At 38.2% G+C, this 16684-nt stretch overlaps 1 protein-coding gene across 3 annotated transcripts in view; it reads left to right on the forward strand.

The window, feature by feature from the left end:
- LOC111339273 (mucin-like protein) overlaps nucleotides 1–16373 on the forward strand; it is a 50079-nt gene extending 33706 nt beyond the window's left edge. For all 3 annotated transcript variants that reach the window (XM_022945894.2, XM_022945895.2, XM_088762576.1), the window contains 18 exons: nucleotides 1872–2213; nucleotides 2919–3019; nucleotides 3756–3848; nucleotides 3936–4453; nucleotides 4809–5027; nucleotides 5215–5541; nucleotides 6105–6359; nucleotides 6576–6775; nucleotides 7639–7978; nucleotides 8589–8714; nucleotides 8872–8994; nucleotides 10080–10205; nucleotides 10915–11037; nucleotides 12336–12461; nucleotides 13109–13227; nucleotides 13802–13905; nucleotides 14467–14844; nucleotides 15297–16373. In XM_022945894.2, the coding sequence (XP_022801629.2) occupies nucleotides 1872–2213; nucleotides 2919–3019; nucleotides 3756–3848; nucleotides 3936–4453; nucleotides 4809–5027; nucleotides 5215–5541; nucleotides 6105–6359; nucleotides 6576–6775; nucleotides 7639–7978; nucleotides 8589–8714; nucleotides 8872–8994; nucleotides 10080–10205; nucleotides 10915–11037; nucleotides 12336–12461; nucleotides 13109–13227; nucleotides 13802–13905; nucleotides 14467–14844; nucleotides 15297–15459 (3783 nt within the window). In that variant the 3' untranslated portion in view covers nucleotides 15460–16373. The remainder of the gene's footprint in view (nucleotides 1–1871; nucleotides 2214–2918; nucleotides 3020–3755; nucleotides 3849–3935; nucleotides 4454–4808; nucleotides 5028–5214; nucleotides 5542–6104; nucleotides 6360–6575; nucleotides 6776–7638; nucleotides 7979–8588; nucleotides 8715–8871; nucleotides 8995–10079; nucleotides 10206–10914; nucleotides 11038–12335; nucleotides 12462–13108; nucleotides 13228–13801; nucleotides 13906–14466; nucleotides 14845–15296) is intronic.
- Nucleotides 16374–16684: the final 311 nt, after the last annotated feature.

Raw genomic sequence — 16684 nt, forward strand, 5'->3', positions numbered from 1 at the left:
AAGAAATGCTTTCAAAGCAACAACTGGACAGTTCCCTAACTCCTACTTAGAGACCAGATGGTGGTCCAAGTATGAGATGATGGTGCAAGTGCATGACCTCTTTGGTGATACAATAGCCTTTGTCAAAGGAGATCAGATACCAGAAGTGACTGCACGTAAACTGCAGGATATATTGAATGACCAACAGAAGCTGGCCTCACTCAAAGTCGAGTTTGCAATTACAGTCGATGCCATGAAACCATTTGTTCAGTCTACCTATCAGCTTGAAGGTGATGGCTCTCTATGCTTGCAAGCATACCAGATAGTAAGAAAGTTGGAGGCAGAGATGAGAAATCTACACTTCCCAAACTGCTGTGCTGTTATAAGAAACATTGCTAATGGCAACATTGCTCTTCAGCGACAGTCAGAGGGCTATGCAATGGCCTGTATTCAACCAGCATATGATTACTTCACATCGACATTTTTGAATAATGGAGATCAGTTACAGCCAGCTGTTGAAGTATTCAAGGCTGCACGCCTGTTCAACCCAACCAAAATTGCAGAAATTCAGGCCACTGCTGCAATTTTAAGTGATCAATTAAGGAAAGTTCCTTTCTTGAACAATGATGCATGCATTGATGGCCTCCAAAAGGAACTACCAACTTACATTGCTGCGGCTACTGATGTCAATCCTTATATTAATGTTCTAACCTGGTGGGAGATTCACGAACAAGAGATTCCAAGTTGGGCAAAAGCATGCAAGAAAATCTTGCTTATCCAACCGTCATCTGCAGCCTCGGAGAGGGTCTTCTCCTTGCTAGAAAATTCCTTTCGGGACAACCAAGCATGTGCTATGGAGGACTATATTGAAGCCTCCATCATGCTTCAGTATGACCAAAGATGATCACATAAAGGGAATACTTACACTATATGTTGTCTATAAAATCCTCCATATAAGCATATCAAGCGATCGTATTTTAGGTAAAAAAATGAGTGATCCGGGGAAAAAATTCTGAGCATAATAGTGGAACTTTTTGAGCATAATAGTAAGATTTTTTGAGCATAAAGAATTACCATAATAGTGAAAATTGTGAGCATAATGTGGACAACCCTATGCGCAGCTGTGGATTGGATTACCTACAAGTGTGAAACTGGCCAATGATATCAACCTTTTTAAGAAACTATTGCGAACATTGAAATTTTAGCTACTTCATCATATTATACCTGTATTCAAGTGACTCTGAATTATATTGTACAAACTTAAATTTTAATGTTAATTTTAAGTTACTGCAATTTCTAGTCTATTGGGTCTCGACAGTATGTATTAGGCTTTTTGGATTCTTAATCTTAGGGGCACAGATGAATTTTTAATGAGCTCTACGAGCTCCTTGACGCTACGTGGGTAAATAAAGTATTGATTGATTGATTGAAAACTGTAACATGGTTGTGGATTGTGATGTCACTAGCACTGTTGCCATTTTCTTGAAGATATGAAGTTTTTCTGTTAACCTTTTCTATGAAGTTAAAACAAGCTGAGTTTTTCTCGACTCGTCGATTATTTTGTGAACAACTCAAAGTGTTCAAAGCACATTTGCGTGTGCAAAATGATACTTGATCTAATCTATCAGGTCTTTTTCACGATTTCTTCGACAGTCATATTCTTTTCTGAGCTTAATTGTGTGTATTAAAGTATACAAGCAAGTAAAAACTAACGTTATAATGTTCGGACGTTTTGGCGATCTCATCATTATGACACTATTATCAAGGAATAAATGAAAAGAGAGAGTTGAAAAGAGTTAAACCTGTAAATTTACATAAATAAACATAAAGAATAAAGTAACCGATAAACGATCTTCAAGTGCCGACTGACCCATACCTATTCTCTCTTTAAGATCTGTCGCAACGGATTGCTGCAATTTGATTCACAATGGCTTCCGTGGTGGCCATACAATTTCGGGGAACGTTGGTGGCTAAAGAAAAAGGCAATGTTGGCGCCTTATTGGTCTTTGACGGATACGGACGATTCTTTTGTGATTCAGGGCTTTTCTAAAGTCTACTATCACGTGTATTCAGATTCCGACCCAAGTTCTACTCCTATGTTGAAGAGGGCCTCTTCTGACACCAACAAGCTGTTGTCGACCCCTTTGCCGACCGCTTTCAGGGCATCATGGGTGCTGGTGGTAACGTGGAAGAATTTACGTCCGTATCAGTATCCTGTCAATATGGCAAACCAGGTACAAATATAGTTTATAGTACGAAAGGGTAAAACGTTCCACGGGTATTAATGTTGTGTATTCATTTGGTAGAGAGACACACTCTTCAATTACTTTCAATTTTCTGTCTTTATTCATCGATCAAGTATCTAATAAGCTGGTACAATCATCTTAATTGCTTAAATTGCTTTCACAACACTCACTAATCCTTCAGTGATATTACTAACACTAGTAAAAGTACCTTTACCATGTTCCCAATACGCTACATTTAACATGGCTTTGCTATGACTGTAGCAAGAGCGGTACATTCACGTTTTAAAAAAATACCCTTATCTAGAATTTTTGCAAACTGGTTTCACGGAGAATCAAGAGTATGTAAAATAACAAAGAAGTTTTACAGAAAAGCAACTTAGTGTGATTTCCTGATGTGGAGAGATTTCTAAGGAAAATCCAGATCTTTGCTCAGAAGTTTTGATACTGTGTTCGAGGCTATTAACCTTCTGATAACTCGTTTAAAATATGAATTTTTCACAACTGTTCTTATACTTATCAAGGTAGCATGAAATCTACTTATTTTATATGATAAAGAAACAAACTGTTGTTAATTGTGACGTCATATACTCGTCTGTCCTCCAATAGATCATAAGTAAGAACCATTCATAAAGCGTGAATAATTTAGCTTACCATACCAATTATTGGTTAACACTCATCGCATTGAATCCATAGGGAAATACATTTCAGTTGGTTTTGATCACAGATGGAGTGTACTCCTTCACAATGTACAATTATCCAAACAACGGCCTGCAGTGGTCTGCTCCCATCCAGAGGTTTGTTTAGTGTAGAGGTCTACCTAGTTCAGACTAACTTGAAAAATGGTGTCCAAGGGAGAATAACTCATAAGTTGCGTTATTTGCGCACTAGCACTTTGATGTGATTCATAAGTCCTCCTGAGCTCGAAATAACTGTCTTTGACTTCAACTGTTGAGAGTTCACTATAAGAGCTCTCATATGTTAAATGTCATTAGTTTGCAGCAATTTTGACGTTTAGCTCTGCTCTGACACGCTTGCAGAGTTTATTACCCGTTGTTTGAATACTATAATAGTTTCCAAATGTTGAAGATAACATCAAACTTGGCCATGAATTGAACTAGCCGAGCGTGCAAAGCGTTTCAAATAATAACTTTGTGGTTTCTTTCCTATTATAAATATAATTTGTCGATTCTCTAAACTATGGTGGAGTTTGCATTCCGAAAACTGCAATGTATACCCAGTTAGAACCGTGGTACAATTTCAGTCATTACGCATTCAGTAATCATTAAAGGTAAACAATCCACACATGAAGAAAATTCTAGTCTCATACTCTAGTAAACCTCGGCTCTCGGACATACAACCTCGCTTCAGGGTTATAAGCTTCTGTTAATATAAAATGTCACTCAATGAGCCGTCTTATCATGGCTCAATGCCTCTACGACTGCCTTTAACTAATTATGAAATTGTGCAAGAGTTGTGTTCAGGTTTCTCTTCATCAGATGAACCTAATATCTATCTGTATGTCTATTGCAGAATGTACTACAGGTATTATTCTAAAGCGCGCGGTTTGCCTGTGGTTGGTTGGAATGCTGGAGACAAAGGAGAAAGGAAATATAACATGCCACGGTAGGTTGTGCTGCTAAGGACTTTATCTTTAAATGGCTGGAAGAAAATCTGATCTATGGGAAATTTTCCCATTTGTCTACCTTCTAGATCGGGTACCGTCAACATAGAAACAATTGACGGAATAAGAGGCAACGCTGACATGGTTGGAAAGTGGTTCTTCAGACTGGAAGATTCCCTCGGAAAACTGAGCGCAAGGCAGGAGTGCATTGACTGGTTCAAAGCGCAACCAGATCCTCGATTCTACACTGAATACCTCGAACCTTGCCCTTGTATATTGAGACAAGCAAGGTGGGACGAAAGGTTCACAGTCAATTGGAGAGACTGGCCGAGAATGTGTGGTTACGCTCAGTTCCCCTCATCAGCTGGTTGGGGCCAGGAATGTTGTTATTCCACTAACTGGCAAAGCTGGGGTGCTCTGCTTGTGGGAAGTCATGGAGGAGGTTCTGCACATCGATACCACAAGTTGACGAAGGAATTGAGGGCTAAATACGACTCAAGCGATGTACGAGGCTATCAAAAGTGCTGTGTCAACTCAGACTTGTGCGACCTATATTACAGGAGGCGTCCATCCGACGATTGTGGAGATTATGTGGTTCCAGAATGGAGTAAGGATATTATCGACAATCTATGATAACAAACTCCATTGGTATGGCTTTGAAGGTTTCTTCTACTGGGGGAAAACGCTATGCCGATATATATAGTGTGTGGTTTTGTGAACATAAATTAGTTTAAAACATGACAAAATGTCTTGGAGAAATCAGAACATTTTTTCCCAGCGAAATAATGGGTGTTTGGGGATAGTCTTCTATTGTTTTAAATTCCTTTTAATCGATAAACTGAGTGCCACACATACAACTTTTACTTAAAACTGTCCCTGCTCATTCTGCTCGTCTTCAAGGAGCTTTTATCAAGATATAATTGAAATCAAGAAAATATTTCAGATGACTTCTCTACTTTTAGGTTGGCTTTGGGGTGACCCTCATTTTGTCACTCTAGATGGTAAAAACTACACGTTTAATGGTCTTGGTGAATACATAATGGCCGATGCTCGTAATGGATTATTTCAATTACAAGCTCGGACAAAACTGGCTAAAGGCGATGGAACAGCGACAGTGTTTTCTGCTGCAGCTGCCAAGGAAGGCAATTCTAGTGTTGTTCAGGTTGAATTGAACGATACAGGTCAGTAACTAAACACAATGCAATGGTTTGTATGGATTGTCAAATCCTCTGCCATCAGAAGGTTTCGTCAATTTTATCGCAACTTTTCACTTTCGCTCGTGTACTAATTCTTCGAAGTAAGTGAAAATAAACTGTTCTCTTGGCGCGCTTGCTTCTCATAGACCTTATCGACTTATTCTGTCAACAGGAATAAGCGTGCTAGTCGGTGGAGAGTCCTTTAATTACACTAGCCTTTCAAACGAATCTGTTACACTCAATGGCTCTGTTGCTGTTGCCAAACCTGACAACAACTCCTTCTTAATGGTTTTTTCATCGGGAATATCAGTCACAGTGAAAGCTGTTTCAGGAGCACTTTCAATTGTACTTGCTGCACCAAAGAGCTTCAAAAACCAAACAAAAGGCCTGCTAGGAACATGGAATGATGATCCTGAAGACGACTTTTTGACTCCCAATGGGACCGTTTTGCCCTCAAGCGCAAAGAGCAAGGACATTCATTACAATTTTGGTCTCCTTTGTGAGTAAAGTTTTCTTGTACAGTTATAAGGTTTATTTGTTTTGATAATGCTGTTATCGTAATTTGTAAAGTGCCCATCATAGTTGACGTTAGTATTACTTCTTTGTTTGAAAAATTATTTCCTTACAGTTCACTTACACCACTTTGATTGAGTTTTATGTATCTTCGCGATTCAAACTTTGATGAAAATTTGCGCTTTGGCACCAAGTATCAGCGCACTTTAAGCTTAGTCAGTGAGGCAAAGGCAAGCACTATACTATAAAAGACAAGTTTTAAAGTTTTTTTCATCAAAGCCAACGTACTTCTAATCTGACTATCACTACCGTGGTTATCCGGTTCTAAGAAAGTGTGCATTCAAAGTTTCCAAATTAGCACCGGCAATGATCAAACAAGTTCAGTATTTGATTACGGAGTCAGTAATGTTCTTTATGTCGCAATTGACTGCCGTCGAGGAGTTCAAGGTAGGTTAGGTAATCCGTCTGGCCTCTGTTGAAATCGTTAAATTGGAAAGAAAAATGAAAAATTGGTCGTAAAGACAATTTTCTTCCTTTTCTCTTTAATAGGGCAGGTAGACAACAAGTCCACACTATTTACATACAAACCAGGAGAGAGCCTGAAAACTTTCGAAAATACATCTTTTGTCCCAATGTTTCTGGAAGATCTTTCCTTCCCAAATGACACCTTACGCAAACAAGCAGAAGAAGCTTGCCAAGGAGATGTCAACTGCCTATTTGATTCCGCCTCTACAAAGGATGTTTCAATGGGTGCAAGCACAAAAGCACTGTCGTCTACACTTGAAGAAGAGTCATCTTCTCTAAGTAAGTTACTTCATTCAGAGTGCGCAAAAGGTCGCCGGAATTCAAGTTCTCTTTTCCCTTGTTCAAGATTTCAAGTGCAGGACCTTGCGAAATGGGCTTTCCGACGAACTGCTAGCTGCCAGTTTTGATACTAGACCGAGCATTAAGTTTAACGAAGTTTTACTTTTAATGTAACAATCTCGTAAGAGAACCAATGCCATCTTTTCTTTTTGACAGAAAATTACCCACCCTTGTTCGTTACACGACTCTCTCAGGTTAACGTCACCGTGAATCAGAGTATAAGTGTGACTGTGGTTGCAGAAGACCCAAACAACGACACCTTGGTATTCTCTGTTTTCGGCGTTCTACCCCGTGCAGCTATTCTACAGAACACTTCCAACTCTGTGTCAGTTTCGTGGAACGGAACAAACGAACAGGTATTCTTTTATTGAATTTCGAATTTTCTCCTCTGAAAATACATTTAGATGAAAATTTATGTTTGTGGGCACTTATTTAATCGTATGATTCCGTGATTAGTCATTCCAAGTATTGGTACCTTTATAATCATAACCATTACAATTCCCTCAAGTCTGATCAGAGCATTAGCTGCTTTATATTTCACAAATTATTCTGTAGATTTGTAATCGGACAATGAAATCGGACAGTTGGCTGTAATCAGACACCTGAGATCACTAAATCCACCTGTCGCAGAACTGATCACAGTAACCATAGCAACAACTAATTATCCTAAAAAACTAGAGAATTTCCAAAATGGAGGAATTTTTCTACTTTGCACATTATCTCAACGGGAGATAATTCTCCAACAAGTCTTTCTCTAAATCGGAAATTGTTATGGTTATGATTAATTGGTAACGTTACCTCGTGTCGTCCAATTCGGTCTGTAATTGTACTCATGATTGACAAATGGGACTCCCGCTTTGCGTTCATCTGCTTTGGTCAATCACTCGTATGATTACAGACTGAACTGGACTCTATATGGTCCTATTGTCATCACTAATTATAAACCGAATTGGTTTCCACTTACTACTATCACCAGTTTTTTTTTGTTTCTTTATTTTATTTTCATTCTAGCAATACTAACTTTATTTACAATGCAGCATTATTTAAAATTCTACCATACGATGCTAAAGCATTCAACTATATGTATTACCCTTGTTAATCGTATTGCATGGTTACAAATCATGGTGGCTATGGCTCGTGGAATAGTGTCTGGCTGCGTTTCTGTCTCTCCTATGCGAAGAAAAGGACGTCTTACCCACTAAGGCTTCCTTTTTTGCAGATTGAATTAGAATTCGTAGTAACAGACGATCAGGGAGCAAAAGCATTCTTGAGGCCCATCATTAATCTCTGTGCTTGTCATAATGATGGCGTTTGCCTTCAGTCAGCCAGCAACAAAAACTCAACGTATGGAAGCAACAAGATGAATGTGCTTGAGTGTGGTTGTTTAAATGGGTATACAGGAACGTTCTGCGAAAGTGATCTTGACGCATGTGAAGCAAATCTCAACCCATGCTACCCCGGTGTAGAATGCATCGACCTTCCCCCTCCAGCAAATATATCTGGCTACAAATGTGGACCTTGTCCTAGTGGATTCACAGGAGATGGATCCAAATGTCGAGGTATGAGTGTTTCATCTTTAGTGGATTGCTATCATAGCTCAATTCATACGTATTTGCGAAGAGGCAAACATATCCATGGTCCAATTTCAAAGTAGACGTCAGTTCTGCTTAAATTTAAGATAAAAGCAGGGCATAAGTACCTGAAAGAATATAAAAAATTTGCGAGGGGAAAAATAATAATTTAAAAATTAACTTTAAGAGAGAAAATAAATTTTGAGGAGGAAATCGTGAAGATTGTGTCTACTACTCAGCTAACCTTGACCCTGTGTTTGTGTAGTGTTGCTACAATACATGGCAGCACCATCGACCTAATTCCAGCTCGACCTTTTCTCACGAGAATCGATTCCAATTAGTAAATACCACCCCAGGCTACTTAAATATGAGGAAGTCGAAATTGTGAAACCATTAAAGCCTCTCAGCAATTCAAAATAAGGGTAAGAAATTCAGAGCATCCTGACAGCGATAACAAACCACCAACTTGCGAAATAATATCACATTACCCGAAAATATATAGTAGAGACGAAGGTTCTGATGTTGAAGAAATTTATTCTCGTGCAGCTCACAGATAATACAACTGAATATTATCTTATAATTATTCCTTTTTTTTCAGACTTTGACGAATGTTCACTTGGTTCGAACGGAGGATGCAGTCAAGTCTGTATTAACACACCAGGCTCGTTCACATGCGACTGTACAAAAGGATATTTGCTCAACATTGACCAGAAGAAATGTGATGGTAAAAAGCACTAGACCCCCACGTTTTTTCTTATTACATCCCTGAGTAAGCTCTAATGCATAGTGGTTATTTTAGTGGACTACTGCTTGGTTGAAGTAAAATGTACCATCCGCTTAGATATATCTCATTATTCACGTTTTTTTTTTTTTCCAATCAGACGTCGATGAATGCATTCCTGTCAGCGACTGTATGCACAAGTGCGAAAATACTAACGGTGGATACCACTGTAGCTGCGATAATTTCTTCAAAATGGACCCTTCAAATCCCAAAAACTGTTTACGTAAGTTAATTTAAACTAGCTGTACTCAAAGTTGGGGTTGAATTACAGCATGTGTTGGACATTCAAATACTCATGGTATATGATTACTGATCGTAGTTTATAATTGCGTGAAAATAGAATAAGAAAGATGGTAACTTTGAACTCGGAAAACAAAACAGAGAAATATGTTTTGCGTCCTGTCTCGAGCTTGGGACGAAGAAAAAATTCCCAAAGACTCTGGTGAGCAAGGTCCATTGCGAATTTCATAAAACACGACGTTATCGAAATTGCTGATCCTAGCAGTATGCAGGACGCTTGTCATACATGAACTTCGTGGTGACTCTTGCTCACCACAGAATCCCTGTGTCTCAGTGGTAGAGCTATTGAAACTGCTGATCCTAGCAGTATGCAGGACGCGTGTCATACATGAACTTCGTGGTGACTCTTGCTCACCACAGAATCCCTGTGTCTCAGTGGTAGAGCTATTGAAACTGCTGATCCTAGCAGTATGCAGGACGCGTGTCATACATGAACTTCGTGGTGACTCTTGCCCACCACAGAATCCCTGTGTCTCAGTGGTAGAGCAATCGAAATTGCTGCTCTTAGCAGTATGCCCTACGCTTGTCATACGTGAACTTCGTGGTGACTCTTGCTCACCACAGAGTCCCTGTGTCTCATTGATAGAGCTATTGAAACTGCTGATCCTAGCAGTATGTAGGACGCGTGTGAAACATGAACTTCGTGTTGACCCTTGCTCAACACAGAGTCCCTGTGTCTCAGTGGCAAAGCTATCGAAACTGTTGATCCTAGCAGTATGCAGGACGCGTGTCATACATAAACTTCGTGGTGACCCTTGCTCACCAGAGGGTCTCTATGGCTCAGTGGTAGAAAGCATCGGAGCGCAGATTCCGAAGGTCTGCGGTTTTGATTCCTCTTTGTCACTTAGCATTTTTTTTCTTTGTCCCGCGCTTGTGAAAAGACGAAAAATAATCTTTCTCTCATGTTTTGCGAATTGTTTGATTCTGTGCATGTTTTATTTTTTGTCACACAAAATGTATTTTATGAAAAAAATATATATATAATTAGTATGAACCATTTAATTTCAGCTGATTCTCCTTGTCAGAATGATAAACATAGTTGTCAGCACATCTGTTATCTTGGTTTAAACAAAGTTCAACAATGCGCTTGTAGACGAGGCTATCTTCTTGGAGGCGATGGGAACACTTGCAAAGGTAGGTGTAACTGTTTAAACATGCAGAAAAACTATAGAAGCCCATTAAGTATACTAATAGAGAGTGAACGACCTCAGTTGAATTTCACGACACTTCGTTTAAAGAAAGAAAGAGAGCAATGGTGCGTATAATGTATAGTCAGTCGAGTTTAAGATAACGGCGGACTGTGTTTCTCATTCAAAAACGTTATCCTTTTAACTTAAATTTAAAATCATGTTGCAAGCTGTGCATTTTTGAAAAGAGTGGCCAGAAACTGATAAGTAAAGTATAAATGTACTTTCAGAAAGTACAACTTGTTTTCTTCAGGGCCAATTCCGTAATGAGGGCTGGAACAGCTCTACTTAAAATTAAATTTATGGCTAGATCACTTTAACCAGCGTACATGCCAAACATGATCACACAATCTTGAGCAAGGATTTTAGCTTTTAAATTTTCATTTTGTAGTACCTGAAAAGACGGAAGGCTGTGTTTGGTATTACTAGGGGAAATGAGAAGTTATCTGAAACCAAATGATCTACAAAAGCATTTAAAAGGAAGAGAGTGTCTTGAGTACCTTGTCTGTGCAATGAAAAACGTTTTTTAAAGTCTATGTTTTCTTTCTCTGATGAAAGGTTTTTGACTGGCATCGTTTTGTCTTAATGCCTTGTGTTAGACTGGAAGGTTGCAAGTGATTTTAATACAGCTTACATTTTCTCCACTTTCCTATCAGATATTGATGAATGTGCAACGAACAAGGATAGATGTAACCATAAATGCAGCAACACAGAAGGAAGCTATACATGTTCTTGTGTGGATGGCTTTAGACTAGACGCTGATAATGTTACTTGCATAGGTAGTGTAAAGGGGGAATTGGGGCATCACCACGGAGAAAAATGTTACTGTTCCTCTCTCTCTCTCTCTCTCTCTCTCTCTCTCTCTCTCTCTCTCTCTCTCTCTCTCTCTCTCTCTCTCTCTCCCTCCCCTCTCCTTCCCCTCCCCTCCCCCCTCTCTCTCTTTCTCTATAACATTAATTCTGGCCAAAAAGATACTTAGAAACTTATTTACCAGTTTAATTTTTCAATTTCTCATCCCATCCAAGAGGAGCTCTTTGAAGTGAGTCAACTTACCTCTAAATCGTGAAATCTTATTGTACTGTACAAAATTTTCTAGGCTAACACATTAAAATAATTCTTGTAAGTAAATCACTTTCTCACTCTATAAAACTTACTAAGTGTAACTAAACTGGAACATAATCTGGTAATGTCGGACAGATTAAGAGAGATACTGTGTTTATAAGAGTTAACCTGCTTTTCCATTTGAGATATGATGGTGCGTTCGTCGGAATTTGTCGATTATCAATGTTTCAATGTGTGAGCCACGGATAACGAGTAAGATACTACTTCTATCCATAACGAAAAAGATAGGAACGGAAAACTAACGACTACATTATTTGGATGGACAAGTATTCTCCATAAGCTGATTGAGAACAACAACAACAGCAACAACAATAACAGCAACAATTAAAGTGGCAATGATGACCAGAAAAACGAAAAAGGAAAACACTTAACACACTGAACAGCTTACACCAGTCAACAAATAAAAAACTTCCAAAAACTATACAAAAAAAATGCTAAGCGTGCGTAGAGAAACCTTAGAGTATACTCGTTTTAAAATAATTGAGGAGAATTTGCTACCTTTCTATACTATCAAGAAATGGATAGATATTTTAGTCTTCGCGGATAAGGACGTATAAACCGTAGGCCCCGTCTCCTGCAGGGTTAGGGATAGGAGACGTTAATTTTCCATGCACAAGATTACTGTGTGATGGATGTCTTTCCCTGAGGTGGGATGGGTGGGTGCTATTGTTTCACAGGGCCCCATTTAAACTAGCTATTTGCTAAACTGGGCTACCCTGTATAAATATTCGTAAATACATACATACGTACCTACCTACCTACCTACCTACCTACCTGCCTACCAACCTACCTACCTACCTACCTACCTACCAACCTACCTGCCTACCTACCTATCTACCTATGTACGTACGTACGTACGTACCTACCTACCTACCTACCTACATACATACATACATACCTACATACATGTAAGGCTACTTGGTTTCAATTGACCGACATTAGTTTATCATCTTAGATATAGACGAGTGCTTGGAATGGACCTTTAAATGTCAGGATTCGTTACAGCGTTGCGAAAATACTCAAGGGTCTTACAAATGCGTCTGTGAAGAGGGACTCTATTGGATTGACAATACTTGCAAAGGTGGGACCGTATGTATACACATCACCCTTACAAAACATACTTAATACTTTATAAAAAAACCTTAAATCCCATTTACGCCAACAAACCATTTTTAGTTAAACTGGACATCAGAAGCAGAGAACTTAAAATCCGAATTTTCCATAGGTTTCAAGTTGTAACTAACTTGCATTTTCAATGTGCTTAATTTAAAGTCGACAAACATCGGTTTAAAGTTGCTTCTATGAAGACAAAAGTTTTCAACAGTGTTTAACAAATGTAATTTATATATATACGTATATGATTTTAGTCCTTTTTGAAGCATTGTAAAGCGCTTAGCTCTGAAAAGTATATGCGCTATATAAATATTTTTATTATTTTATTATTATTATTAACAAAGCGGCTTAAAAAAATGTTTAAGCTTTGGTGTGAATGCTGTGTAAGTAACATCGCAAGAGAAGTTGGACTAAAGTGGATAGGACCTCTTTGGAAGCATTGGTAATTTAAAATTACTATTCGTTGAGAAAATTTAAAACTTACTTCCTCTAATTAGTCGACGGATATATATCTAGCCCAGATCATTTCATTCCAAGAGTCACCTTTCAACTTTCGAATGCGGACTCGTCTTCTCTGGTGACTATGTCACTTACTTATTTTCATTTTTACTCAAGGCCTTGATAAGGATGAAAAACCACCTCCTCCAGCGCCCGCACCGACTCCAAGAATCCCGTCCTTGATTGAAAAACGTCAAGCGATTATAATCGCATTTAAAGGAATGAACTTATCTCAGGTAATGCCTTTCACTCGAATGTGACGCGAATAATATATTATTAAAGTCATAAAGACAGAGGATGTCAATGGCGAAAATTTTTCAGTGAGATGAGACATTTCGTATCTTCTCGCGTCCATATTTAATTCTTTACATCATAGAAAGACAATGAGGATACTTCATTTGTTCTCGTACATTTTACTGCTTGTGGTTAGAGGGGAAGAGGTTTGAAAAATTTATGAAAAGCACGAATCTAAACTGGTGTTTTAAATGACAATAATTAACTTCAAGTAGGGCAAAAGAAGAAAAGTCGTTTCCAGGCCTGTCTGGCTGTGACTATAGATTTAATTTGAAAGGGTTAAACACGTTAAATAGCCTTCAGGAAAGTTAATACTGAAAAATTACTAGTTTTTAGAAATAAAGAAGTCTTCTATTTTGAACAAGGCAGAATAAAACCTTTTCTCTCCTCTAAGTTGGCATCGTATCGAATTAACCATTATAATTAAAACACCCAGAATATAATTTAAGTGTTTTTTTCGAAAGTGAGTATTTTATAAAGACCACATAAAAACCTTGTTCTTTCCCAATTATTTAGTGGACCCTGCCTGTGGAGCAAGTCTTCAAAGGAGCAGTTGCAGATTCTGTGACCAATTTCTGTGGGGAAAGCAAACACTGTATAACCACAAGACTTCGAAAAAGGTTACTACATCATTACCAAGCCTAGTCATAACTAAATTTTCTCAGTACATTTCGTTTTGTCCGTAAAAGACGTATTTATGCTCCAGAAACCATGAACACTTCGCAAGTAGAAAATACACATGAAATTTACTATTGACCAATAATTGGTTAACGCTGGTTTAATTGGGTTCTTCAAAGCTATTTTAAGATAACCCAGGGCAAAAGGTCTGAAAGCTTTAAGAGAAAATTCTCTATAATTCCTTTCGACTACAATTTGATGCTTTAATGATTTAAAAAGAATATAGAAAATTATCCAAAGAAGAGATTTTAAAAATAAGAAAAAAAGGGAAAGGTATAAAGAAACACAGCTTACACTTTTACTGGGTTAACACTGGTCGGCCTTCGAACAACTGGGCCCAGAATTGGACATAAATTGCACTTTCAGTTTTATTGAAAGATGACAAAAAATATATATTTTATTATGAATAAAATAAGATGAATTTTTTTGATGACTTTCTCCGGGCTCAATGGGTGCTCTGACTGTTTCAAGCTAAAGGAAGAACTGATTGGTTTTGATTTCAGGAGGGCACTAGACTACGTCCTTTTCACATCAGATCAAGTTCACCTTCTTCCAGGTTATCCAGAGAGAACCACGGATCTTTTTCAGATTCGAGTTGCAATCTACGTCCAGTTCCCTCCTGGAGTTGCTACTGATTCAGCTTCTGCCCTGGATAAAAACATTTTGTTGACAGTCATCAAGACATCTCGCGAAAAGTTGGAAAAAGCCCTGAACATGACAGTAGTTAGCCTAACAATTGCATTCCTCGACTCTTCTACCGAAAGCAGTTTCACTGAGACTCCAAAAATTGATCATGAAATATCAAAACGGTATTTCATTATTGGAGGAGCAACAGCTGGGGCTATATTGATCATCATACTTTGTGTTCTGGGATGTCGCAGGTGAGTTTTGTTCACTTTTGCCACTTTTGCACCTTCTTTGACACCAGTGTAAAACGAGACCTTTTGACCCAGTTTTAGCTGGGGCATATTCGGCCACATGGTGCCTTTTGAACAATCGCGTGCGAGAAAAAATGTTTTAAGGATTGTAAACTGTCTTATTGTTGAATGATGATCACTAACAGAGAAGCAAATTGACGATAATACTTACCTCAACCTTGCTGTCACTTGTATACGTTAAATTATCTTCTGTCTTACTATAATCATATTGGCCCTTTTCCGATTTATCTTTCGTATGTCTATGCTTTTGAACCTGTATAATATATGAATTACTAGTCGAAAATGTAACTCCAACCGATACCGACAAAGTAAGGCCTTGGAATTTCGTATAGGTCTAGGAAAAAGGAAACATGTAAACAATCACATTTATATTCTGTCGGCTTATAACGTTGCAGAAACTGCAATTCAAAACGAGTGACGCCCGAGAAAAGGGTTGCCAACAACGAAGACGGCGACTTCGAGCTTCATAGAATCAAGGGTCATTTTGACGATCACCAAGAGGAAGGAAAATTTTATACCAACAAACAAGCCCTTCACACAGATAAAGAAGCCATTTAAGTGCTTTAAGCTTAAAACAGCTCTTTACATATACCTTCTGGGGTTTAGTTCTTTAGAATGGGTGAGTATGCAAATAAGGTGCTGATGGACTGATGATTTACATATGTGTGGTCAAATTTTTCCATGCGCCCTTTTAGATCGTGTTTACAGCTCAAAAGGCGATTAGCGAGAAAACTTAGTAGCGTGGGTTAGTGAGAAAGTGGTAAGATTTTAAGGGATACCTTGGGTTGTTCTCAGTCATGTTAAATAATTTCCTTTGGAACCTTAAAATAAAAATCCACGAAATACATCAAAAGAGCATTACAATGTTGCCAGCATTTTAAAACATTAAGAACAGAAAACTGCTAGCAGTAGTAACAGCTACACTACTGCCCAATTAACGCGTTTTTTCTATTAATAATGGCTATTAGTTGAATAGTTAGGCGGTCCAGCTAGTGCAGTTTAGTGTTGGTTTTCCCCCAATGGAAGTAAATTGAGGTGGTGAAGAAACCGGATCTCGTTACATCAGTATGCAGTTCTCTTGAGTGAAACGGGAAAATTTTCCCATTGGAAACGATTTTTAGTATCGCTTAGAGATGCCTCACCCATGAGAATCAGAATTTCGGGAGAAAGAAATTCTTGAGAGAGTTTTCTAAAATATAAAATAAAGCTTAGGTCCATGCAGTGTTTAATGTGTCTGTTCAACCTTTTATATGCTCATTATGCCCATGAACCCGTGTGTCTGCCTCATACATGTAAATTAGTAAACCAAACTTCTTCTGCCATCTCACAATTGTCATTAATGTGCAAAGGTGGGAACATGTATGATAGTAACAGTTTTTCAGTATATCTAATCTATATGTATGATTTTTTTTTCGTTTTTTGTTCTATCAAGGGCTTTCGTTGGATTTATAATAAAGGTGCATAATAAGTGATTCACTTTTCTCATTATTCGTGTAAAATCTTTTTGTATGATGATCCTTTTCTTTCATGAGAGTTTAAATGGCTTCCGTTAATCACCACGTGCAACTAATGTTGGTTATCACGCACATCTGACCCATAAAGCCATTGGGTATCATCGTTCATCTTAAACGCTTCTTAGGTTTCAACGTTTTTGTAAGCGAGTGTTTATATCTCTGTATTGTACCCTTTTCCATTTTTGTCTGCTCAAACACAAGCACTAAATTGAAATCTTTGTTTACAATTCTTTTCCTTCAGGAAAGCATGGATGGCTTCTATATACCAC

This window comes from Stylophora pistillata, chromosome 6, assembly GCF_964205215.1.
Source record: "Stylophora pistillata chromosome 6, jaStyPist1.2, whole genome shotgun sequence".
In the NCBI taxonomy this organism is placed as follows: domain Eukaryota; kingdom Metazoa; phylum Cnidaria; class Anthozoa; order Scleractinia; family Pocilloporidae; genus Stylophora; species Stylophora pistillata.